At 44.8% G+C, this 27,572-nt stretch overlaps 1 protein-coding gene across 6 annotated transcripts in view; it reads right to left on the minus strand.

Annotated features, from left to right (window-relative positions):
• Positions 1 to 5,784: 5,784 nt before the first annotated feature.
• sdccag8 (SHH signaling and ciliogenesis regulator sdccag8) overlaps positions 5,785 to 27,572 on the minus strand; it is a 414,689-nt gene continuing 392,901 nt past the window's right edge. For 3 of the 6 annotated variants that reach the window (XM_085979875.1, XM_085979850.1, XM_085979893.1), the window contains 3 exons: positions 16,854 to 16,998; positions 12,347 to 12,408; positions 6,452 to 6,538 (listed from right to left, as the gene is read on the minus strand). In XM_085979875.1, the coding sequence (XP_085836001.1) occupies positions 12,391 to 12,408; positions 16,854 to 16,998 (163 nt within the window). In that variant the 3' untranslated portion in view covers positions 6,452 to 6,538; positions 12,347 to 12,390. Of the gene's footprint in view, positions 6,539 to 12,346; positions 12,409 to 16,853; positions 16,999 to 27,572 lie in introns of all 6 variants that reach the window. The other 3 variants (XM_085979855.1, XM_085979861.1, XM_085979869.1) reach the window with 3 other exon arrangements.

Consider the following 27,572-nt stretch of genomic DNA (forward strand, 5'->3'; position numbering starts at 1 on the left):
GTATGGGAATAGTGCAGGAAGGTGGAGGTGAGGTAGAAGATCTTATTGAATGACGGAGCAGTCACGAAGGGCTGAATGGTCTACTGCTCCTATTTCTTATGTTATAATTTCTGTTTCTTCCTTGCAACTTGCAAATATTTAACCTTAGTTCATCCAAGTCAAATAAAATGCTTACATTTACAATTTTAACATCTGAATCAACAACAACTTGCATTTATAAAGTGCCTTTAACATAGTAAAATGTCCCACGACACACGAGTGGTATCAGACAAAATTTGACTGAGCCTAAAGAAGGAGATATTCGGACAGTGATCAAACGGTTGATTAACGAGGTAGGTTTTAAGCAGACTATTCAAGGAGGAGGGAGATGTGAAGAGGCAAATGTTTGGGTAGGGAGCTCCAGAACTTAGGGCTTAGACGGTTGAAGACACAGCCACCAATGCTGGGACGAAGGCTGTAGGGGGTGCACAAGAGGCCAAAGTTGAAGGAATGCAGTGCTCTCTCGAGGGTTGCAAGGCTGGAGGAGGCTACAAAGATAGGGAAGGGCGAGGCCATGGAGGGATTTGAAAACAAATATGAGAATTTTAAAATTGAGCTGTTGCCTGACCGGGAGCCATTGTAGGTCAGCGAGCACAAGGGGGTGATGGATGAACGGGAAATGGTGCGAGTTCGGATACAGTCAGCAGACTTTTGGATGAGATCAATTGTATGGAGGGTGGAAGATGGGAGGCCGGACAGGAGAGCATTGGATTAGAGTCTGGAGGTAATAAAAGCATAAATGAGGTTTCCAGCAGCAGATGGGCTGAGGCAGGGGCAGAGACTGGCGATAATATGGAGGTGGAAGTAGGCGATCTTTGTGATTGTGAAGTTATGGGGTCTGAAGCTCAGCTCAGGGTCAAATAGGAAACCTAGGAGGCGAACCATCTGGTTCAGCTTGAGACGGTGGCCAGGGAAGGGGATGGAATCTGTAGCGACGGAATAGAGTTTGTGGTGGGGGGGCGAAGACAATGGCCTGTCTTCCCAAAGTTTAATTGAAAGAAATGTCAGTTCATCCAGGACTGGACATTGGAGAAGCAGTCTGACAACACAGAGGCAGTGGTGGGGTTGAGAGTGGTTGTGGTGAGGTAGAGCTGGGTATCGGCAATGTACATGTGGAACCTGACGTGTCTTTGTATGATGTTGCCGAGGGGCAGCATATAGATGAGAAATAGGAGGTTCCAGAGGTGACAGTGTGTGGATGAATCAAATACCCTTTTCTTGTTTCCTGCTGCTTTTATAATGTACTAGCTGGGGGGGCCTGGCGTTGCCAGGGCTGTTTAGAGGGCTGCGCGGTTGATGGCTGGCCGCTGCCGCTCCCCCGCTCTGTGTCTCGGGCCGCGCGGTTGACGGCCGGCCGCTGCCGCTCCCCCGCTCTGTGTCTCAGGCCGAGCGGTTGTCGGGCCCAGCCCGAGTGACCCCCAACTCCCCTCCCGCTCCGGCGGGCCGCCGCAGCTGGTAAAAGCAGGGGAGAAAATGGCGGCAACATTTCGGTAGGCTGCAGGATTAGGTCCCGCCCGTGATGCACCGATTGGTCAACCATCAGGTCACTCAACGCTAATGAGCGGTAGGATTGGTCAACCACTAATGAGCGGATTTTTGAACGTTTTTTGTATACTGTCCGAACAATTTTTGTCTGACCAAAAAGTAAATACGCCTATGACACTCCCCTGATCATCAGCTTTCTTTTGCTATAACATATGTGTAGGTACGCTCTATAACTTGAGTGTATAGTGGACAGACACCACTATCCTTTTTTATATATAAAATAAATAAAATATAGATAGATATAGATGTAGTAGGGGCCTCTAGTGGCAGCAGAAGAATACTTCATTAGCTTTATCTCAATTCAAGTACAGTAGATGGTGTCCAATTATCCCAGACTGAAATTATGGTGTAAACTGTTGAGACTCACTGCTGGAGTTGTCCATAATATATTACATTGCTGTAAATTACAAAAATAAGATCACACTGGCAGGTTGTCGAGTTTAAAACTAAAGGGTCATTGGCAGTCCTTTCCTATTTTCAAAACTGCCAGCACCAACTCCAGAGCCAGTTGTCTGAAGTGAGATTCCCAGGAGCAATAGGATTTTACCTAAAGCCCTTGTGCAGTATATGTGTGTTTTTATCACTTGTATCTATTTATAATTTTAATCATTGATTAGAATTATAAGAGATATAAAGGCTAGAGCGAATAAGTAAGACATACTCCCCGTAAAGTTTCTTGGGAGGAAATACAACAGATGGTTCAGTTCTGTAAGGAAAGAATGTTTAAGGTCATCTACCTTCAGTAGTGTACCCAGCCTTGGCATCCAGACTATCTTCTACTTTAAAGGCATATAATGTAAATTTTTTGAGAGTAATTTTATAATGCCATGGAAAAAAAACTCTTCAGCCATTGAACTGAAGTTTTAGACTTACCTTTGGTAGTATATAATTAGCAGCTATTTCAGCTTTTTATCCCATTCTATTTGCAAAATACATAGGCACACAACCCTGTATCAAGGTTTGTAAACTGGGCCTAGAAAATCAATCCTTATGTTTACCTGCGTCCCCATTATGGGATTTTAAACTTCTTAACTATAAAGATATGGGCCCTGAATTTGCGGTCGGAGGTGTACCTCTGGAGTACACCTCCGACCTGCGAAATATTTCTGTACTTGCCTCCTGGCTCCAGAGCTAAGGAGAGTTCCTTTCTCAGGCCTGCAGGTATACGCCTGCGTAAAAAGGCCCACTGATCCCAGGGGCGCAGGGGGTTCGCAAGTGTCCCTGGGGTCACGTGGGCCAGGTCAACGAATCAAAAAGGGGGATTCCTATGATGCTTATGGGGATTGCATTTACATATGAAATCCCCAAATAAATAAGAGTTCACACCACTTAATTAAAAGTAAATGTTCCCAGGTTCAAACTTAAGACCCTTTAAGTATTTAAAATAATTTTTCAAAAAATTAAATTTTTTACACATTTTAAAACAGGCCAAAATTTACCTGAACTAATTTTAAATGTATGTGTATGTTTTAATCATTTTTAAAATGTTATTTTAGCCCTTACGCTGGTAAAAGAAGGCCTTACGCCTACTTTTACCAGGCGTAAGGGTTTCGTGGGCAGTAGTTGTGCAAATAGCCCAACTCTGCCAGCAAAATGTTTTTGCAGTGGATGCGAACAATCTATCAATGCAAAACGTGACATTGCAAGTTCCAGGCCCGGAACTTATAGGGCCTTTCAGAAGGCTTCCTACAGCGTACGCTGTCGAAACCACCTTAATTTCGGGCCCATGAGGTTTCCTTTTTCACTTTAAATGTAGGAGATTCAAAATTAAAACGATCTCACCTTTTTTAGCCAGTGACATTCTCAGTTATGATGCTTTAAATCATCACAGCACAGAAACAGGCATTAGGTTGGTGGTGGTGGTTTTTTTTCCACAAGCCACCTAGGATCATTCCCACTCTTCTGCTTGCTCCTCTTCCACTTTATAATCATGGTTTTTCAAACAGTTATCTAATTCCCTTGGACTCTGCTTCAACCTTGGTTTGTGGCAAAGTACTGCACCTTCTAACCACCCTCTGTGTAAAGATATTTTTCCTAACCGTGATTTTTTTGTGAACATCTTTATTATGCCCTATTGCTAACCAGTGGCAACAATGTATCACTACCGTATAACTTTCTGGCCCCCCATGTTCTACCCTATGTAAACTTGAGGCCATGCAAAATTCAGATGCCCGTGTCCTAACTCGCACCAAGTCCCGTTCACCCATCACCCCTGTACTCGCTGACCTACATTGGCTCCTGGTTAAGCAGCGCCTCGCTTTTTAAAATTCTCATCCTTGTTTTCCAATACCTCCATGGCCTCGCCACTCCCTATCTCTGGAATCTCCTCCAGCCCCACAACATCCCTTCCCCCCCACCCCCCCCGGGATATCTGTGCTCTTGAGCATCCTTGATTATAATCGCTCAACCATTGGCGGTCGTGCCTTCTGTTGCCTAGGCCCTAAGCTCTGGAATTCCCTCCCTAAACCTCTCTGCCTCTCTACCTTTCTTTCCTCCTTTAAGACACTCCTTAAAACCTACCTCTTTGACCAAGCTTTTGGTCATTCCCCATATTTCTCCTTATGTGGCTCGGTGTCAAATTTTTTGTCTTCTAATACTCCTGTGAAGCGCCTTGGGACATTTTACTATGTTAAAGGCGCTATATAAATACAAGTTGTTGTTATAATCTTGGAAGACGTTTATCAGATCATCCCTTAACCTTCTCCGTTCTAGTTAAAATAAAAAGCCCCAACTTCTCAAGACTCTTTTCATAACTTGATCCTTCATCCCTGGTTAAAAAGAACTACTGAACATATACTACACCTTTTCCATTGCTTTTATGTCCTTCCTTTAGTGCGGTACCCAAAACAGTACTCCAACTCTAGCCGTCCCAAGGACTTGTAAAAGTTTAGCATTACTTCCTTGTTTTTGTATTTGTCTTGAAATATAAAACCAAGGATGTTGTTGGCCATTTTAAAGCCTTATCACTTTCACTGCCACCTTTAATGATCTGCACACCAAAGTCACTCCATTTCAAATTTTACCAGTCAAGGTACATTTCGTTCGTATTGTGATTGCAAATTCCAGTGTACAGCTATTTTCAGAGTTTTAGCTCGAAACATTTTGTAAACATTTGGCAATGAGTTCTTAAGTAACCCCATGATCAAATACTAGCAACAGATGAGTTGTAGGTCATGTAACTTTGTGCTGCCCTGGGTAATAACCACCACCCATTCTACTTTAACCCTAGATAGTTACAATTATAATGCTCCTGAGCTAGCTGATCAGATTGCCAATGTAAGTATATCTCTCATTCTTTACCTACTTCCTATGTATCTTGCTTTACACAAGAAACGGTGTCATTAAGTAAAAAAATAATTCTATAGTTAAAGTATTTTGGTTTCCAGGAAATTGAGAATTTATAACTCTGGTAATCACACATCTTGTAGGATCCAGGCATTGAATACCTAGACGAGGATGGATTATGCACTACATGTGTAGTGCATTCGGTGGTCAATTTATACAGCGGGCCTGGGAGGGAGCAGGAAAAGTATAAAGGTGACAGGAGAAATGAAAGGAGAGAAATTATATCAGTGGGAATGAGAGAATGAAAGCAAATGAAACAGTAACCACGAGAAATCAAAGAAAATGGGAGCACGAAGCAAAGACACAAGCAAATATAACTACTACTTAAATAAATACATCAGGCAGCATCTGTGCAGAGAGAAACGGTTAACGTTTCAGGTCAATGACCTTTCATCAGAACTGGAAGAAGTTTAGAGATGAACAGCTTTTAAGCAAGAACAAAGCCAGGGCAAAGTGGGCAGGAAGGGAACAAAAGGATGAGGTCTGTAATGGGGTGCAAGGCAGGAGTGATTAAATGACACAAGTTATGATGGTGCAAGGAAAATGAGGTGATGAATGCTACTTAACATCTATCTCTGCAATTTCTGCATCCAACTGAGACCACAACAATGGAAAGAGTTTCGTTCTTTCTTCACTTCTGCAACTTTCATACTTGCCCAGATATAGGACAATAATTTGGGAAATGTCTGGCATGTAAAATGGGGGAACTGGAATAACAAACATCTTTAATCACTATCAGCAATGCTTTCTTCAGCAGGACATATTCTCACTAGAAAGGCAAAATTAAAAGTGTTAAAATATTCCAGATCAGAGTACAACATGTTGCACACAAGAATGAGGCTGCTTATTCACACATTTTTAGAGCTTGTAGGAAAATAAATTTTAATGTAAACATTAAAATAGTTATCACTTTTTGCATACATTTTGAATTGATAGCATCTCGAGGTTCACATTAGCTGAGTTTCAATTAAGATAAATATGAAATAATTTACACGGTATAGTTTTATACACAAATCTCCAGTACAGAATCAGCACACTGAAGAAGGCGGATGTCAAGTTGTCCGTGAAATCCAGGTTAAATGTCACACAACTGCTAAAGATATTATAAAAGATTTGTATGCACATAGTTCTGCTGCTATCTTTGTAATGGAATGTTGCTGCCAATAACTGCTGTATACACTCAGCAAAATCTACTCCCTTTAAACTGGGCATCATTTACTGTTGTCAACTGAAATGATGAGACAGAGCATAAAGAAATATTTTTATAAAATAATGTACATCACTTCAGAAAACACTACTAGGTCTGTCTGACCACGACAAGTGCATATCTATCTGCAACTGAAAACACATCTGTTTGTACATGAGGATCACTATAGTTGTGTAAGAAGTTGTAATGTAATAGTATTTAAGAGCAAACTATCCCTTACCACGGTGGTGGTATGGATATACACCTTTTATAATATCTTCACAATATACCTGTATTTAGTCATTTAATATCAAAAATATGTACAAAACTAATCAATTAAAAATGTAGTTTTTTTTATATTGCTGCGGACTGCCATCCAGTTGATTATTTGTCGGTTCTCTGGTCTTATGACATAACAGGAGGCTAAAAAGGGAGAGAAAAAAGGGATATTTTAAGTCTAGTTTTCAACAAATAGGCTTTTATTTACTGCACCATTTCCCACATCTGCTGAATTCTAAGAATTTCACCAGTGGTTAGAGTTGCTGCTCCAGGAAACAAGTGCTTTACGAAAGCCTCACATTTTAGTCTCTAGCAAGCTTCCCTCTGAAAAACAGACGGTCATGCTAGTGATTTTCATCTTTACTTGAGTAAATATGTAGTGCATAAAGTAACTGTTGCATTTGAAAATGAGTTTCATTGGATAAGTGAATGTGTTGTTTGAAGCAGTGAAATCAAACAGCAACAAAAGTTGCTTTCAGGCACATTTTGTAGAACTTCCTGTTTCGAGGAAAGAAGAAACCAGTTTAGTACCAGATTTTGTTTACTGTGACCAGTTTGGTTTGCATCAGGCTGTGCAGCTGTGCAAAACAGGAAGTGGACTCCACATGACATGACAATCGCCGCCACATTTCATTCACTTTGTTAAATTGTGCCGGTCCATTTTGTTTAAGGAAATAGTCTAGTAATACATTTTGGTAAAGTCTACATCATTTTTAATTTAATAGAATGTGCTGGAAAAAAATAGAATGTGCTGGAAAACAACTAACTAAGGCATTCAGTGCATAAAATGTAATTTAGTTTGAAAAGACCAAGCGAAGAAAAAAAACTATTTCTGTGAAGTGCCTGGGGTGCAGTAGTAGAGGACGAGTGGATCAACTCGCGGTTAGGAACGTTGGGGCTGCAGGCTTCGTATAAATAAACATATCAACTAGGGCAGCCCCAATGATTGGGTGGGTCCCCGGGACCATCCGTGCTAGGGTGCTGCAATTAATCTCAATACCCAAGGGTTAATCAGAGTTCCTGCTTCTGATTACTGTGTAGTGACCCCTACCGGGAAGTGCATGTGTGTGCACTTCAGGTGAAATACCAGACAGCCCAGGTGGATCTGTACAAGAGCAACAAGGAATTTCCTTGGTCCTGCTGGTATAAGGATTATAATTGATGCTTTTTCCTCACTTTCAGAGACGGGTATAAAAAGTGATGCGTGCTGAGATTGTAGTCTGCAACCCAACTACATGTTAAAGATGCATTAAGTACACAGTCAAGTTACTACATATTTTAAATGCTACTAAAAACCCAAACATCATAAATGTTACAGCAATAGTGATTTCATTCCTTTTCATTAATCGGCCCATTGATCCTATGGCAACATCAGCTAGCCTCTTTTTTAAGTTACTGAAACTAAAAAAGCAACTAATCCTAAATAGTTACCTATACTTGTTGCAGATAATGGAGGGACACAAGGCTCCTACAACTAAATAACTCTCTTTATATTCTGTCAATTTAGCTTGAAATCAGTCAAAATGTTTATACTGTATATTTGGTTTTCTATATAAGTGTATCAGACTTAACCCATTAACCAAAGGACTACTTTAAGCATAGCAATGTAGTCACATACTGTATAAATATTAGATAACATTACAATAAGTTCTTCATTGTTGTCTAAGGGATAAATATTGTATCATCTGCAAAACCTGATGGAAATGTATGAGTCAGCTTAGTGACTCAATGTGAAGCTGATTTCCTTTGTCACATCACCACCCCATAGCTTGGTAAAATTCTATTCTGAAAGTCAAGCAGTGGCCCACAGATAGTTTACATCTGCAGGTGGATTTGGAAAGAATTGTACAGTGAGTGAATCAACTGAGACATGTCTGCTGGGAAAGGTCAGTCAGTAACTCTTGAGACAGATAGACCAATGATATATGTTTGCCCTCACTCCTATCTAAAGACTGCAAACTCTACCAAGATAATGAGCTAAATATTTTAAGGAAATTAAATCTGATCTATAGTGCAACAAACATGATGATGGCCGGAAAAGCTGACAGATGTGTAAGAATCCTCAAGAAAACTAGCCTTAAATTTTCACAGTTGACTGGTGGTTTATCTTTGTCTAGTGAAGTATTGCAGCCCTATTTAACAAGCTGCAAATAGGAGAAGGTATATTTTCCATCTGTTGGCTTGGTCCCAAGTGGGGACTGGGAAATCAGGCAGGGAATCCCTTTTTTGCAGCATCACCACCTGATTTGCAAAGTTCTCTAACACAAAATGTGCAAGAGTTTAATTTAAATATTTAAATCAATTAAAATGTGTTAATAAAGCACAGGTGATTTGGATTGTGCTGTGCATTTTATTTGGCCCACTGCAGTGGATGAAAAAGGAAGCTTCATGTGTGATGGAGCTCTTAAAGGGCTATATTTTCATTTTTCCAATGCCTTTTTAGTGCTAGTGTTTTTAATTTTTTAACATTTAATTCCTCTTATTTTGCTCACACACTCTGAACAGATAGGGAATGTTTATGTTGAATAAAAAAAAACGGAATATCTGCAACATCACCAGAAAGCTGACAATAATTGAAATATTTACAGGACTAGAGCACAAGAAGAATTTTTTTTTTTTTTAAAAAGGACACACATAAAGGCACGCTTACAAAACAAACATACACAGGAGTGACAAGGCATCTAAATACAAGCTGCAGAGCCCCATGACGGTCACCAAGTCAACTTAGGATTAACAATGAGTGTTAGTTGTAAAGTGTTTTAAATATATGGCTGAAATGGTCCAAGTTGAAAGAAGGCATACCAGGAAGATTAGCAGATACCAGAGACAGACTGCCCCCACTCTCCATTTATTCTACCAATTACTTCTGCATGCCCTAGCATACACCTGGCAATAACTAAGGACCACTGCTTCAGCAGGCTCTGGGTCAGCAGGGAGTCTCGTAAAACTGCATCTACTGCAAGGAAACTTATAGCCAACTATAGGGTCAGCAGTAGAAAAATCTACCACCCTCAACGTTTCTGCCTGTGTCTCTTTCCAGGTTAGGGGTGAGATCATTTGTTTCTCACACCTAGCTTGAACATGTGACTGATGCAACAATCAGCAGAGCCAGCACTACCATCTTCTTTCCCACTGAATAGCAACAGAAGCATGACACTGCTGCCCAATGTCATTGCTCAGCTACACTTTTCATGGTATAAAGGGCCACTGATACGCTTGGTGCCCATCCAGGCATTAGGTTCCTGCTCCACCTTTGCCACCACCACTTGCTCTTCCTTATCTGGGCACTGTGACTCACTTTTCAAACTGGAGTGTGTCATAGAGAAGCAGAATAATATGGGGAGTTGCTGAAGGGAGGCAGAGATGCACAAAGGGCCAGAGGGGGATATAAGGCTGGAGAAGGTGGCAAAGGGAGGGTGAGGTAAGGCCATTGGGTGAATTGTAGCTAAGGTCAGGGATTATAAATTTGATGTGTTATGGGATGGGGCCAGTATTGGTGAGCGAGGACAGATGTGATAGGTGAATAGGGCAAGATGTGGTTGGTAGAGTTTGGGACTATTTTGAGTTTAGGGAGAGCCGCAAGGAAGATGGTGAAAAAGTTGAGTCTAGAGGTGACATTTACGTGGATAATTATTCCAGTGGTGGTGGGTGAGAGGTAGGGATGTTAAACACCATAGACCGATTAAGGTGGATAATATGCCACGGCTGTAGTCGTTGGGAGTCCTTGACCATGGCTGCTTGGTGCTGGGACTGGACTGAAGGGAGTACAGACCTAGGAGGCACATCATACTTAGCGTTCAGAGAGATGAAAGGGAGTTTAGCTATGGGGCTACAGTTGGAGAGAATGGGCAAGGGCAGTGTGTGGTGCCCCCATAACCTACAATATTGAGGATCTTTTGAGTGGAAGTGGAGATCTCCATTGGAGATAAAAGACACTTCTAAATGGAAGATATATATGGTTCTTTTTTAACTTCTACAGATATGGGGAGTTAATTGTACTCTAATTTTTTTTAAACTTTTCTTCCATTTCTGTAATTAATTTATTTGGGGTCCATGGGCCACTCTCTACCATTTCCTGACTATATGGTTGGGTGGGTCCTGACTATATGGTTGGGTGGGTAGCCAACAAGACTTAATATTTATATAGCACCTTTAAATAGAAAAATAGAAGGTGTTGTTGAAGATGTAGATTTTGAAGATGAAACAAGGTAGTTCCAGGGTGTGGGGGTGAGAAGGTTGCTGTTGTGCTGCCTTTGGTAGAGCAGAGGGTGGGGAACACACAGTAGACTAGAGTTGGAAGAGCAAGAATGAAGGGTGGGAAAAGGTTGCAGTGGAGCGAGGCTGGGCCAGCTTGGAGATCAGGACAATAATGCCTGACTTCTGTGCTCCAGCATCTGAGTTGTGTCAAGGTCCAAAGATCAAGCCTGCTGCATGGTCTTGAATCTTCCACTTATTCACAACAAAATTAGCTCAGTCACTTGCTGACATTAAGCTTTCCTCCTCAACTATCAAGGTTCAAATTTGGAGATCATTCTAGAACTTTTGTGCTGACATTCTCCCACTTACTACACACAATTCTGCACATATCCCGTCCATATCAAAAACACCTCCCTGACACCAAATATGACAACTTTCCTACTGTTTAAGGGCGACTTATCTCCTCTTGGTGCCTATATTTGCATGCTCTTTCAATCAGTCTCCTACTTTTCCTACAGTGACAGAAGTTTCGATGGTGGCTGACTGATGATTTGCAGCAGGAGTCTTGTGGGACTGAGGCAGTACCTCCTTGTCTTTGGTTGTGGACTGTTTCCCCTGTAGAGTGTGTGAAAGCTCTCCGCGTGCAATCATATAGAATGACACTCACATTTCCGAAGGCACTCCTTACTAGGGGTGGCACTCGCCAGCAAAGCTTTTTCCTTCCTGGATCGTGCCCCTTCATCGGCCTCCTGCCCTTGGGCTGAAAATCTAGGTGTTCCTTTGCCAGATTACAGACAGTAACGGGCAGCACGGTGGCATAGTGGTTAGCACTGTTGCCTCACAGCACCAGAGACCCGGGTTCGAATCCGGCCTCGGGCGACTGTCTGTGTGGAGTTTGCACATTCTCCCCGTGTTTGCGTGGGTTTTCTCCGGGTGCTCCGGTTTCCTCCCAGTCCAAAGATGTGCGGGTTAGGTTGATTGGCTATGATAAATTGACCCTTAGTGTTAGGGGGATTAAATACGTGGGGTTACAGGGATAGGGTGGGATATGTGTTCGTGTAGGGGTTACGGGGATCGGGTGGGATATGTGTCGGTGCAGGCTCGATGGGCCGAAATGGCCTCTATCTGCACTGTGGGGTTTCTGTGATCTCCGTTTAACAGCTTTAAATTTGCAGGCTTGGTGTCCCGAAGAAGCACCACCTCATAACACTGCCACATTGCTACTGACACAAAATGGCTGTCTTGGCCTTTTCAGCTGCTGCAACAGCACTGGATTTTTTTTGTGATTCCCCCCCGCCCAACCCCCCCAAAACAAATTGCCCATTAGAGGGTGCTAATAGCAGCAAAAGATAAGCACAAAGCACCCTGACGAAAATTGGGCTGGTTTATGGCAGAGTTACAATTGACGGGCAGGAGTGCAATTTTGGTGCAATTTCGTTGGGAGAAAATCAAACCGCGCGTATCGTCAGGAATTTCTTGATTCGAAGCAAGAACTCGTGTTCACACAAGGAGAGGAATAGCAATGATGGTGCAGGTGTCATGTTCAAGACAGCTTTTACAGTAAAGAACATTCTGGTAAAACTCAGTCATTCTATAAACTCTATCAACATTATTGTCCTATGTGATGGATGTTTTTTGGACAAAAACAAAAATTCTTGTCTGTAAGAACAAGATTTTTAAGGAGAAAGGACCTTTAAGCAACACATTTTAAGTGAATGTTGAGAAGTATGAAATAAAAGCAGAACATTAACCTGCCTTTTCTCTCTTGGCTGACTTGCTGTGTATTTCTGGTTTCATTTTCAAAGTTTGGATTCCTTCTGGATCAATTAGATAGAGAAAGAAATGAAGGAAAGAAAGAAAAGAAAATCACATTTACTGCCCCGTTCTGTGAAATAGATGACGTCGCAGTCAGCTTTCAGTTAGTAACAGAAGAGTTAATTTTACAGCTCAACACACAATCTGCCATTTCTTTTCTACGTCTTAGCTTTTTTTTTAAAGACCTAAACCTAATGGTTATTCCATGTTTGGCCACTTTTGTGATATTTTAATCAGATTTTTTCCCCCACTCTTTGACCAGAATCTTGCCTCTGTTGGAGCTGCAGCCCTCCTGTACGTAACCCATGTTGTTTAATGACTGCCTAACAGGGAGACAAAAACCAATATTCACACTCACATTCTGACCTTCACAGTTCGGTCGGTGTCTCACAAGGTGTGTTGAGTAAATGACACATTTATCAAAAATCTCAGAAAGCAGCTTTTATACAACTACGATCTACTACTGATAATTCAGTTTTATAAGCGTTAATTCAAATTATTGGATAATTCCATTTTTTTAAGTGATTGTCAAATGAGAGTAGACTGTGTATATTTACAATTGAGTGAGACTAGATGGCACTCAGTGCCTGACCTTTCAAACGTGCTGCTATCAAAACGTCAAATAGGCAGAGAACAAACATGCTCTAACATTAAAGTGCAGCTATAATACTTGTTTGGTACTACATCAGCCAGGCAGGCAGAAGGATCAGGCTTTTCCATTCAGAATTGGCCGGTCTAACCTACTTCTAATGGCAGCCTCTCTATTTGCAGCAGCACTAAATATTGCTGTAGGGAAAGAGCACTGATCTCCCCTCTCTAAAACTAAGCATAACATTTGATGCCGCAATGTGCAGTGCTGCACTCCATATTTCTTTACAATATGGGTTAAAATAAAGGGTCGAAGGACAATAGCTGAAGGGACATACTTTCACAGTAATATTTCTCGGGTAAGTTTACTGCAAAGCAAAAATCATTGTGATATCCCAATTACTGGTTGTACTGCTGTGTAAAATTGTTACGTTTTTAAATATTTTCACTCCTGCCCTTTTTATATTTAATTCCTTGGTTATCGAATTATCTCTAGAATAACAAATCCACATTGGTATCGATCCAGAAGTTTTCACTGCTGTTGGAGGAAGGTTGGTTTACTTGTACTAAAGTCAGCTCTGTGTCCAGACCAGCAACCATTGGAGCTCATCTGAGTGGCAGATGTTGATGGAAAAAAACACGCACAGTCTCAAGAACGTAAATGTTGCTCCAAAATAATGAAGATACTTGAAGTCCATAATTAAAGCAAAGAAAATTAAGTAACTTTTTTCCCCAGAGTTAGTTATTATGCTTAGTTACATAGTGATTGATGCATGCAGTGTGACGTGGACTTCTCTAATATTAAACCAGGGGGTTGGAGTCGAGGCAGGTCATACTAATCCTTTAACCAAGTGTGGAAGAAGCATGCAGTTAATCTGAAGGCAGGAGGCCAGTGACTGTACTGCCATGGTGCCTGGTACTGCAGTGTATTTATGCAGCTGTGTCATGGTGCCGGAGACCAGAGTCTCGATTCCATCCTCTGCTGACTGTTACACTGAGGATTCCCCGAGCTAGACAGCTCCCACCAGAAGCAGCTGTGTTCGATCAGGGGTTTGTCCCATTTCAGATCTTGGGAATCTACATATATATTTTGATGGAAATTTGTGATAATGTCAGTTCCGTATCTGATAAAATTAGTTTTCTGTGGCAGCTGGGAGCAGTCTGCTTCTGCGAGAGGGAGCAAATCCACACACTTCAAAGTGAGTGTCTGACCTCTGTTTATGCAGATTACTTAACAAGTATTACAAATACCAAGCATCATCTGTATTGCCGGTCCATTGGGAGGGGTGGGAATGACCCATTGTAGCAGTGTTGCTTTGTTCTACAGATATTAAAAATTGATCAGGGAACCAGTGCTTTGTGCCTTTAACCCTCACTTTGATTGACAGCTTTAACTGATTGTGAAGAATTCTTTTTTGATCTTCCTAACCCAGGACAGGACCTCTTGTTTTTCCAGAGCATTTCTACTTTGTCAGGCAGCAAAGGAGTCGGGGCAATTAGGGCAATCTGTGAGCATCCAGTCTCATTCAGAACCTCTCAATCATGGATGCTTACTTCCAAGACTTGCTGGAGGTCTAAGACACTAAGGGGATACTTTAGGTGCTAAAGAGCCTCTAAGGTGTCCAAGATGAGGTCTTGAGCTGAAATGTTGGTTTAGCCCGCATTTAACGCAAGACACAATCTCGGTAAAGGAGTTGACGCTTGAGTTAAGAATGGCTGCCTGGAGAATCATTAAGGGGCTGATTACCATTTAAATTGCCTTCTAGCGCTCATTAACGAGGCATTTTGGTGACAATGCCCTCTCTTAAGTGACCAACTGATTGGAAATAAACAAGTCTTTGCAGAGGATATCGAGTGTTCACTTGCTGCTGGAGATTTGAAGAGGACTTTTGAACTCAGCGGGAGACTTTCTGGGACACTTTGTCAAGATTTCACCAACAGTCCATCAACATTCTGGAAATTCTTTGAGGACTTCACCTAAAAAGAGTAAGTGCTGTGCTGCTCCACCTTATGGGACACCTTATAGGAGTCACCAGGAGAAAGGGAGTGCTTGGTCATCGGCATCTTGCTAGGGATTCCCCATGGTCTGGACGAGGAATGGGAAGAGGACATGAAGCAGCACCAGCAGGAGAGCGGGACAGGAGGGCAAGGTGGACCCCCCCGCGGCTACAGGACATCCCTCCTCCTCTGGACCTCCTCCAGTGCCACATCAGAGAACCTGTACGCTCTCTCGCTCGGTCCCTGAGCCATCCTGAAACCTGCTGCTGTGTGTCCGCCAGCGCACTCCACACCTTCAGTGGAACTGGGTGAGTGGAGCCCCCATATACTGTTGCACGAAAATTGTGCCTAATCAGCGCTTGAGTGCTAAACCTGCAGGTGTCTGTTTACCATCATTTTGAACTGTGTGCTAATCAGCAATTAGGACTAAAATTGCGTGCTAAAACCAGACTTTCAAACAAGTGTGTCTTATTAGCACAGCACCCATTTAACGCTTGTTTTCACCCTTCACCAAAATAAGCCCCTATAACTTTGCCTCTTAATAAAGTGATCTGTATCTGTTGCCTGAGATGTACAGTCTTTCTGAATCTTGTCAGGCAGAGGTAAAGAGCATACAGTGGCAACCTGCATTGTTCTGTATGTACCTCAATAGTAAAGGGGTTCATTGTTTGTCCTGCGGCTTGCTATCCCAGATTACACATGCGGTCAGATTTGGGAGTGAAGACATGACTGTGGAAGGTCACTTTTGGCCTGGGGATGAAGAAGTATCTGGAACATGCCTGAATCATAACGGCAGCATCGAGGGGAGAGAGGGACAAAGTGAAATAAGAGCATCTACTCGCACCATCTCAGCACAGTCTGGGGGACGGGTGCAGCAGATAATCTCCATACTCAGTGGTAGCGCGATTTCTGGAGACGGGCACCTGCTGAGTTTCTGTACAGGTGCGAAAACTGACATTTAAAAAAAAAAGTGGGTAATTTTAACCCCAAAAACTGGAGGGTTGGGGTCGGGTAAGATACAAAAAAGTTACATTTCAAGCCCGACCTGAACCCACCTCCTGGTTTAACGCTCCCAGGAGGCAGGTTGGCCATTTAAATATAACCTGTCTTACAGGTTTAACCCTGGCTGGGCGGCCGGGTTTCCCAGGCCTTGGGGAAACCCAGCAGCTCAAGGGAGGGAATAACAGCTTCGGGGGAAAAGGTAAGCCCCTTTACAGCACTGCTTGTGGGCCAGGAGGAGCAGGAGTGCTTCCCCCACCGGGCCTCCAAGCTTACCTTCTTCCCTCCCATCGGACCCCACCCCCATCCAAAGACCTCCCTCCCTCCCAGATCAGAATCCGATCCAACCTCCCTCGGGATCGGGGATCGGAACCCCCCAAGATCTGGACCCCACACTCCCACTTGCGCAGCAGCAAGTTCCTTACCTGCTCCTGCGGCCTCCTTCGGAGCGTTCTCCGCCCGCCAGGGAGCCAAGCCCATCAATCAGGCTAGCTTCCAGGCGGGAAGCCTGTTTTGGAAAAAAAAAAGACGTACATTGTGGAGTTAAACCGCCACATCCTGCGGGACCAAAACTCCTGCCCCTGCTTACGCAACCCGTCCCTGTCAAGATCGGGGCCATTATTTTTGTGGCAGTATGTTTCTTCAATACAAAATGTTGGGAGTACTTTGAACAATAAAGGCCTCTCCCTTCGACTGTTGTTCACCTGTACAGGGATTAGACTGTATAAGTAAGGTACATGAGGCTACTGTCAAGACTGTTCTCTTGCACCTAAAATGCAACACTGGGCTTGGCTGTGACGGATATCATTTGTTTACTAAGTAATCTCAGATTACTGTGGTATAGATAACAGACGAATCCTACTTTGCCTGTGACATTTCCTGATAATTTCAGGCACTGCACTTTTTCCAACAGGGTTTGTCTTTCCTTTATCAGCTCATTCTGCTTGTGCAGTAGTTCCACCACCTGCTGTGCACTGGCCTGACTGTGCTGGTCCAACTGTTGCAGTCTGCAAAAACAAAACAACCACAGAAGACACTTCAGGATAAATTCAGAACATCCTCGGCCCTGTTACAATGTAAATTGGTGGTAAACCTGGTCTCTATTTGGAGTAGTTTTGATTTGCAGGTCTAAATAAATTTAGTAGTCACAACCAGAACTGTGGTGGTCCTAAGGATTGTGAGACTTGCCATCAAGTGTAAGCAGAACTATTCAAAATCAGTGGCATCACAGCCAATCCTGTTCCTGTAGTCACTCCACTGTGCTGTGGCATTGGTTCACTTTTTTGGCAACACCATAACTTCCCTTTTAACAGTGAGCTGCAACCCTTTAAGAGCTACTGCCTCACTGGATTTTGGATTCCTCACGAAGGTAAAAGTTGCCTACGACAGTAAACTATTCACAATAGGGGAAGAAACAGCCATTGATTGCAAAAATTCAGCACAGCCGCTATCAATGCACCATACCAGCGGGAAAGGTAGCATAGTGGTTATTTTACTGGACTAGTTATCCAGAAGCCTGGACTAAATCTGGAGATGCGAGTTCAAATCCCACTACGGCAGCTGTGGAATTTAATTAATTAAATATATCTGGAATAAAAAGCTAGTATCAGTAATGGTGACCATGAAACTAGTGGCTTGTCATAAAAACCCACCTGGTTTACTAATGTCCTTTAGGGAAGGAAATCTGCTGTCCTTACCTGGTCTGGTTTATGTGTGACTCCAGACCCACAGCCTCTTAATTGCTCTCTGAAATGGCCTAGCAAGCCACTCAGTTGTAACAAACTGCTACAAGAAACAATGAGCCATAAATTCTGTTCCCTACGGGTGTGTACGTGCTGTGTACTCACCCGTAGGGCCAACGGAAGTGCTGGTTTTGGGCATGCACTGCGCATGCACTGGAAACCGGAACTACCGTTGTCTGCAGAAAGGGCTGGACTGCTCAAACGCCTGCGCCGGATAGGCTGCGCGTTCGTCTAAAACTTCTGTTTTTTTCACTGTTGCTTCAGTGAAGGTAAGTTGAAAGCAGCTGTGCCTGGAAAAGCAGGCGTACAGCCGGCAGAAGCTCCTGGACATCAGTAAGAAGAACTCTTTTTCATCAGTGGGGCTTGTAATTAAAAAAATTTCCACTGATTTAAAAGGTAAGTTTATTTTTAGCCCTATTAAAAACTTAAATTATTTTTTTCAAAAACTTAAATTTTTGTTTAAAATTTATGTAATTTATAGTCATTTAAAAATGTGTTTTTAAAATTTATTTGAAGTTTTACTTATGTTTTGAGGATGATCTCTATTCATAGATTTGACAGGTCTTCCTGTCAAATCTATGAATGGAGATTCCCTGCTCTGATTGGCTCCCCATGATCCCAGGGACGCTGCGAACTACCTGCGCCCCTGGGATAGGTGTTTGGCAGTTTGGGGAGGCCCAGCAATGGAATTCTGTGCCTCCCGGGAGCCCTCCGGTTCAGGCACAGATTTTTCCAAATCGCAGCCCTGCGCCTGCGGGAGGGCTGGGAACGGAATTTCTGGATCAATAAGAATACAACCGGACGGACCACTCGGCTTCGACCTTGGCACGAGCTTCGGACAAGGCAACGGCACACCCAGTCCAATCGATCCTGCAAAGTACTCCTCACTAACATCTGGGGACTTTTGCCAAAATTGGGAGAGCTGTCCCACAGATTAGTCAGGCAACGGCCTGACATAGTCATACGAGCAGAATCATACCTTTCAGCCAATGTCTCAGACTCCCCCATTCCCAACCCTGGGTACGTCCTGTCCCACCGGCAAGAAAGACCCACCAAAGGTGGCGGCACAGTGGTGTACAGTCAGGAGGGAGTGGCCCTGGGAGTCCTCAACATTGACTCTCGACCCATGAAGTCTCTGGCATCAGGTCAAACATGGGCAAGGAAACTGCCTGCTGATTACCTGCTACTGCCCTCCCTCAGCTGATAAATCACCATCACAGAAGCCAGTCCAGTCAATCTGATTCACTTCATGTGATACCAAGAAACATCTGAGCACACTGGCTACAGCAAAGGCTATGGGCCCCGACAATATCCTGGCTGTCATGCTGAAGACTTGTGCTCCAGAACTAGCCGTGCCTCTGGCCAAGTTGTTCCAGTACAGCTACAACACTGACATCTACCCGACAATGTGGAAAACTGCCCAGGTATCTCCTGTCCACAAAAAACAGGACAAATCCAATCCGGCCGATTTCCACCCCATCAGTCTACTCTCAATCATCACCAAAGTGATGGAAGGAGTTGTCGACAATGCTATCAAGCAGCACTTACTCACCAATGCAAAGTTTGGATTACGCAAGGAACACTCGGCTCCAGACCTCATTACAGCCTTGGTCCAAACATGGACAAAAGAGCTGAATTCCAGAGGTGAGGTGAGAGTGACTGCCCTTGACATCAAGGCAGCATTTGTCTGAGTGTGGCATCAAGGAGCCCTAGTGAAACTGAAGTCAATGGGAATAGGGGGGAAAACTCTCCACTGGCTAGTCATACCTAGCACAAAGGAAGATGGTTGTGGTGGTTGGAGGTCAATCATCACAGGCCCAGGACATCACTGCACAAGTTCCTCAGGGTAGTGTCCTAGGCCCAACCATCTTCAGCTGCTTCATCAATGACCTTCCCTCCATCATAAGGTCGCAACCCCTTAGATAATGAAGCAGTCCATACCCGCATGCAGCAAGACCTGGATGACATTCAGGTTTGGGCTGATAAGTGGCAAGTCACATTTGTGCCACACAAGGCCCGGGCAATGACTATCTCCAACAAGCGAGAATCTAACCACCACCCCTTGACATTCGACAGCATTACCATCGCCAAATCCCCCAACATCAACATCCTGGGGGGTCACCATTGACCAGAAACTTAACTGGACCAGCCACATAAATATTGTGGCGACAAGAGCAGGTCAGAGGCTGGGTATTCTGCGGCGAGTGTCTCACTCCCTAACCCCCCAAAGCCTTTCCACCATCTACAAGGCACAAGTCAGGAGTGTGATAGAATACTCTCCACTTGCCTGGATGAGTGCAGTGCCAACAACACTCAAGAAGTTCAACACCATCCAGGACAAAGCAGCCCACTTGATTGGCACCCCATCCACCATCTTAAACATTCACTCCCTCCACCACCGGCACACCGTGTCTGCCGTGTGTACCATCTACAAGATGCACTGCAGCAACTCGCCATGGCTTCTTCGACAGCACCTCCCCAAACCCACGACCTCTACCACTCAAAAGGACAAGGGCAGCAGGCGCATGGGAACACCATCATTTCCAACTTCACCACCCCAAGTCACACACCACCCTGACTTGGAAATAAATCGCCGTTCCTTCATAGTCGCTGGGTCAAAATCCTGGAACTCCTTCCCTAACAGCACTGTGGGAGTACCTTCACCACACGGACTGCAGTGGTTCAAGGCGGCAGCTCACCACCACTTTCTTAAGGGCAATAAATGCTCGCCCACATGCCAGAAATTAATTTTTTAAAAACACCATGGGCATATGCAGCACCAATTAAAGTGGGGCTCAGAACTGCAAGTATCCTTAGAACGTATGAGCATCTGATCTGGACATACGACTCTTTAGGTCTGTTAGCTAAATAAGGTACAGTCAAGTAGCAAACTGGCTTTGAACAGGTTAGTATAGAGAGCTCTTCACTTCTGCTTGAAAATATCAATATGAAGATGTCTAGTCAATAGCTACAAAGCACAGTGAGTAGGAATGTCTGTATTTGGAGGCTCAATGTTCTTTGATTTCATTCCAGAAATAGTTACAGCCTCTAAAAGGTTCATATACCTGACCCACTTTCCCCAAACCTTAGTACGATGATGAATGTCCTCCTTTTGCGTTTTCCGTTCAAGAATGCTCAATTCTGCTCTTTTTTTCCATTTATCCCTAAGCAGATTTTTTTTAAAAATTAAAACAAGCTGAAGTTAGTTTTAATATTGTTCACAAACCAATTTGATTATTCAATGATAACCAGTGAAGAGCAGCATGGCCAGCACCCACTGACTGAAATATCAGTGCTCCAGGTTTGAACTGTGCAGAGAGCCAGACGAGGTAGCCCAGCCACTGTAAGAGAACCAACACGAGGGGAAAAACCTACTTGACCTCGTCCTCACCAATCTATCTGTCACAGATGCATCTGTCCATGACGGTATTAGTAGCAGTGACCACCGCACAGTCCTTGTGGAGACAAAGTCCAGTCTTCACACTGAGGACACCCTCCGTTGTGTTGTGTGGCACTACCACCGGTTTAGATCAGATCTAGCAGCTCAAAACTGGGCATCTATGAGGCATTGTGGGCCATCAGCAGCTGCAGAATTGTATTCCACCACAATCTGTAACCTCATGGCCTGGCATATCCCTCATTCTATCATTACCATCAAGCCAGGGGACCAACCCTGGTTTAATGAGGAGTGTGGAAGATCATGCCAGGAGCAGCACCAGGCGTACCTAAAAATGAGGTGCCAACCTGGGGAAGCTGCAACACAGGACTACATGCCTGCTAAACAGTGGAAGCAGCATGCTATAGACAGAGCTAAGCGATCCCACAACCAACAGTCCTGCCACATCCAGTCGTGAATGGTAGAGGACCATTAAACAACTCACGGGAGGAGGTTCCATGAATATCCCCATCCTCAATGATGGCGGAGCCCAGGACGAGAGTGCAAAAGACAACGCTGAGTGGATGATCCATATAGGCCTACTCCTGAGGTCCCCACCATCACAGAAGCCAGTTTCAGCCAATTTGATTCACTCCATGTGATATCAAGAAACGGCTGAGCGCACTGGATACAGCAAAGGCTATGGGCCCCGACATCATCCCGGCTATCGTGCTGAAGACTTGTGCTCCAGAACTAGCTGCGCCTCTAGCCAAGCTGTTCCAGTACAACTACAACATTGGCATCTACCCGACAAAGTGGAAAACTGCCCAGGTATGTCCTGTCCACAAAAAGCAGGATAAAACCAACCCAGCCAATTACCGCTCCATCAGTCTACTCTCAATCATCAGCAAAGTGATGGAAGGTGTCATCGACAGTGCTATCAAGTGGCCCTTATTCACCAATAACCTGCTCACTGATGCTCAGTTTGGGTTCTGCCACGACCACTCGGCTCCAGACCTCATTACAGCCTTGGTCCAAACATGGACAAAAGAGCTGAATTCCAGAGGTAAGGTGAGAATGACTGCCCTTGACATCAAGGCAGCATTTGACAGTGTGGCATCAAGGAGCCCTAGTAAAATTGAAGTCAATGGGAATCGGGGGGGGGGGGGGGGAACGCTCCACTGGCTGGAGTCATACCTAGCACAAAGGAAGATAGTTGTGGTGGTTGGCAGCCAATCATCACAGGCCCAGGACATCGCTGCAGGAGTTCCTCAGGGCAGTGCCCTAGGCCCAACCATCTTCAGCTGCTTCATCAATGGCCATCCCTCAATCATAAGGTCAGAAATGGGGATGTTCGCTGATGATTGCACAGAGTTCAGTTCCATTCGCAACTCCTCAGATAGTGAAGCAGTCCATACCCGCATGCAACAAGACCTGGACAACATTCAGGCTTGGGCTGATAAGTGGCGAGTAACATTCACGCCACACAAGTGTCAGGCAATGACCATCTCCAACAAGAAAGAGTCTAACCATCTCCCCTTGACATTCAATGGCATTACCATCCGTGAATTCCCCACCATCAACATCCTGGGGGTCACCATTGACCAGAAATTGAACTGGACCAACCACATAAATACTGTGGCTACAAGGGCAGGTCAGAAGCTCGGTATTCTGTGGTGAGTGACTCACCTCCTGACTTCTCAAAGCCTTTCCACCCTCTACAAGGAACAAGTCAGGAGTGTGATGGAATACTCTCCATTTGCCTGGATGAGTGGAACTTTAACAGCACTCAAGAAGCTCGACAGAACAAAGTAGCCTGCTTGATTGGCTCCCCATCCACCACCATAAACATTCACTCTCTGCACCACCGGCGTACCGTGGCTGCAGTGTGCACTATCTACAAGATGCGCTGCAGCAACTCACCACAGCTTCTTCGACAGCACCTCCCAAACCTGCGACCTCTACCACCTAGGGCAGCAGGTGCATGGGAACATCACCTGCAAGTTCCCCTCTAAGTCACATACCATCCTGACTTGGAAATATATCGCCTTCATAGTCACTGGGTCAAAGTCCTGGAACTCCCTCCCTAACAGCACTGCGGGAGTATCTTCACCACACGGGCTGCAGTGGTTCAAGAAGACGACGGTCTTCTCAAGGGCAATTAGGGATGGGCAATAAATGCTGGCCTTGCCACTGACACCCACATCCCATGAATGAATAGAAAACAAAACAGTAAGTGGTGCTAACACAATTTGATAATTTAAATGAGTTAAATATCAATTTAAATTGGCCAGGTCCCCTTTGTGCATTCATTTAAATCTCATCTGATCTTGGCTGTGTTTCAGGCCAACTGATTAGACAACTAATTAATGTACAATTTGTTGCTGTTTTAGTTCTGGTAAGTTAATTAATGTCCATCCTTTTGTATTTGATAGTTACAGATTGAAACTTAAGAATTCCTTTCGGGAGGCGTGTAACTCGCACTCGGGTATCGGGCAGGATTTTCATTGGGCCGTGGAGGCGGGATTGCAGGCGTGTGGGGGGTTAAAATCCTGAAATCAGGGGTCCCAACCCCATCCCGCCCCAACCCGCCTCCATGCCAGTTTCAAAGGAGGCGGGTACCTGCCCCGCACTGGGACCCGCCTCCCCGAGGCGGGAAGGGGATTAGTGCCAATTAACTGCCTGTTAACAGGCAGTTTTTAGCCTAATCCCTATTTTTAATGTTGAAGTATGGGATTCCTGACGGCTCCAAACCACACCAAGTTAGCGAGGCGGGCCGTCGGGATGAAGGGCTTGGAGGAGTCGAGATGTCCGGTGTTCAGGTGAGTGATGGGTGCGTGAGTGCAAAGGTAAGTGTGTTTGGTGTGTGTAAAGTGTTTGGCCTAGAAATTGGGTTTTGGCGCAGCGACGGCTTTAGCGCCGGAAGTTAGTGCCGGAGCTAAGTCACGCTGGGCGGGCCAAAAATTCACTACTTCTGCGCCCAAACGGCTGCCGGCGCTGCTGAAAGCTGTTAGTGCCTGAAAACTGGCGCTATGCGCTGAATTTCGGCGCTATTCCGGCGCTGCGGCGCCCGCTGCGGTGCGGCAGGTTCGGGAAGTGCAGGCCTCCTCCTTCCCTTAAGGAGGAGCTGCCTGCACCCGGCCCGCGATAATCTTTTTAAAAATGAGCCCGGCACCTCTGACAAGTGCCGGGCTTGCTTCTGTTCCGGGGGGGGGGGGGGGGGGGGGGGGGGGAGTCCGGGGAGGGAGCTGCGGCCAGGCGGGCAGCGGGGAAAGCGGCCGGCCGCCGCGGGGCCTTTAATGCGCCGGCGCAACGTTCTGTAAGGCACCTCTGCCAGAACGTTGCTTGCGGCTGCCACGGGCGAGGCGGGCCGCAACTCAATTTCCGAGTTGTCGGGCGGGTTACCATGGCAACCGGGACGCTGCGCACACGATGACGTCATCGGTGCCGGCGCAGCGCTACCGGCCTAACGCCGATTTAGGGCCCCTGTCAATTTCAAAACTGGCCATAACTTCGCCGCTAGGCCCTCTAGCGCCTCAAAAGCGGCGCTAAGGCCAGTGAATTTCTAGGCCATTAAGTTTTACATACCTTTACAGCCTTCCTTCAGGTCTCGTGAGTCCCTCATCTCACCGGCACAGAAAGCAGAATGGCTGCGAGCTGTCAAAAATTGCAGCGTTCAGCTTTCTGTTCCGGGGAGATCTCTAAATCATCCTGAGAGGAAGGAATTAACTTAGAGTACAGATTGTCAGTGTTTGACAGCTTCAAACAGCTGTGAAACGCTGATATTTCATCTGTCAAAAGGTCTTGACAGATGAAATGTTAATCTGTGACGTCACCTGTTGCCAGGTGGCCCTTAATTGGGGCTCAACAAGGTCAATCAAGTCAAAATCACGTGGGTTGGCTAGAACTCGATGGAGGCGGGACGACAACCCCGAAAGTTGCAGTCCCGCCTCCTACCCGACTCCTCAATGAAAATTCAGCCCATCGTGTTTATATAAAAACTGGCACAGGAAGGTAGAATCTGCTGCTTGCTGTCTCTGGGTTATATACTTTGCTGGTGAAGTTTCTCCCCATCAGGTGCAGAAATTAAGTAGTTCAGCTAATATATTGGCTTGCAATACTTTGTGTAGATGTAATGGCAGGAATATTTAGGCTTGGTCAAACCTAACTTGGTTAGGATACTGTCCAAGTGAAATCTGAACATGCGCAATACTCTCTTTTTTTATACATCCCATTTCTCCCTGGGATGACTGAGATGGCTGGGTACCTTCGCTGGGTTATCTCAGTGGCTTTTGCTGCTCTGTCATCCACCAGTATGGGGGGAATCCTGCTGTGGTCGAGGCCCCTCCTGCTTCCCATTTCTTCCCTTTTGCTGGACACCTCACCTCCTCTTGGTGTGCTGATTGATGAGATGGTCACATGAGAAATGCCATCAGGTCAGAGACTCAAAACACCTTAAAGGGACACACCCGTCCTCATGATTTTCCCAATGAATGCTGTGGATTACCAGGGCTAATCCTAGAGTATGTGGATGATTCCAGGAATGAAGAAACACCATAATTTTCATTAGCAGCTCAGCTGTCATCTGCTAAAGAAGTGCCTGCCTGAACTTGCAATTCCAATTTACTAAAATCACTTACTATTTACTCCTTCAGATAGAATTCTAATCCAGATATAGCAGCAAAGAGTGAAATTTCATCCAGGAATAATGCTTTGCTTCCTTATTCATGTTCTCAATGTTCAACATTCTAATTATCGTCAATCCATTTTTCAGTTTCACATCAAGGCAGGAATATGTTCGAAAACTGATGTTTGTGTGTAATTTAGCTTCACTTGCAGAAGGAATCATTAGATGAATTTCAGTACAAATTGGTTATTTTGCACAAGCAATCTGTAAGAAATCCTAATTAAAGCATAACATTTCTTGGCAAATTACTTACACATTTATCAGGACTCAGCTGGCTGATTTCTGTTATCTGCATGTGTTCCTTTTCGACTATTAAAAAAACACAAGTGCCTCCTTTATGGGTCTATTATTTATCAGTGGACTAGTCACAGGAGGCAAGTGTACAACTATTCTCAAATCGACCTCATCACATTTCAAAGATTTTTTTAAAGATGTTATCTGTCATGACTGGAACCAATAAACCACTTCGCTGAAGCTCTTCCACACCCACACTTAGAGCCTCAAGGTTGCTTGCCAAAGCAACCAATACAATCACATGCTTACAAGATGAGATACACTGATGTACATTGCCATTTTAAATTGAATTTACAATGACTAGGAAGGTAGGAACAGAAGGAGGCCATTCAGCCCCTTGAAGCCACAGAGGTTAGAAAGTGAGTAGCTTATTCATGCAGACCAGGATGGTCCCAATTTTGATCTCCAGGCTGTACCAGCTGAGATGGTGGTAGGAGTACAACAACAGGCTTCAGGGAAGGGAAATTGGCGAGTATTCCCATTCCTGATTACTGTCCAATGAACCCTCTGGAGGTGTACGTATGTGGATGCTGGGTCAGGAAAGAATTGGGCTTGCCATGTCCTATGGCCTCAATGCTCCCATGGTCTCTATCGCAGACAAGGCCATCTCCAGTCTTTATCCCTCATCGCCCAGATCCCCCTGCACTCTTCCAGCTCCACTTCCTTCTGTGTCTGTCCCTAGAAAAAAAAGAGGCTCCTCCAAGTCACTTACAGGTGCACTTTCTAAATCTCAACTGGCTAGCCTTTGACTCTCCATTCGTCACAAGCTATGGATCTGTTCAACCATTTCCTCACCTTCGCCGTTGATGCTCGTGTCCAGTAAAACCTTTAACTCTCTTCCACACACACAATTCCCCCAGTATGGCCTCCATTTTCACTTCCTCAAGTCTATGGCACAGATCTGAGTGTATCTGGCACACAACTGGTTTAGCCATTCATCACGATCTGGCTGGACCACATCAAGTGCTGTCAGGCCTCCCTGTCATCGGTCAAAACCACCCACTACTCCAGGATCATCCTGGAGACCAAAGATAGCCACAGACTCCTTTTCTCCACTATCAACCATCTCCTTAAACCCTCCTCCCCTACCACCTCTGCGCTCATCTCCAATAAGTGCGAGGAGCTCAGGGACTTCTCTCTCATGAAGACTGAGACCATTTGTTCAGCTGGCTCGGCTGCTTCCCCCTTTCCTTTGTTTACCAAGCCCTAGCCCTGATACTGCGTCTTTCTCAGGTTCACAACCCTCATTCCCTCTCGGATCCCATCGAGTCCATGGTATACACTTCCTGCTCCCTTGACACACCCGGCTCTGCACTTCTGTCTCCTCTTTATGGAATCATAGAATGGTTACATCACAGAAGGAGGCCATTCGGCCCGTCGAGCCCGTGCCGGCTCTCTGCAAGAGCACTTCAGCTAGTCCCACTCCCCCGCCCTTTCCCCATAGCCCTGCAAATTTTACGTAAAAAAGATTTTCCTCATATC

Source organism: Somniosus microcephalus, chromosome 3, assembly GCF_052327205.1.
Source record: "Somniosus microcephalus isolate GS21.2 chromosome 3, FLI_Smic_1.0, whole genome shotgun sequence".
Taxonomy (NCBI): Eukaryota; Metazoa; Chordata; class Chondrichthyes; order Squaliformes; family Somniosidae; genus Somniosus; species Somniosus microcephalus.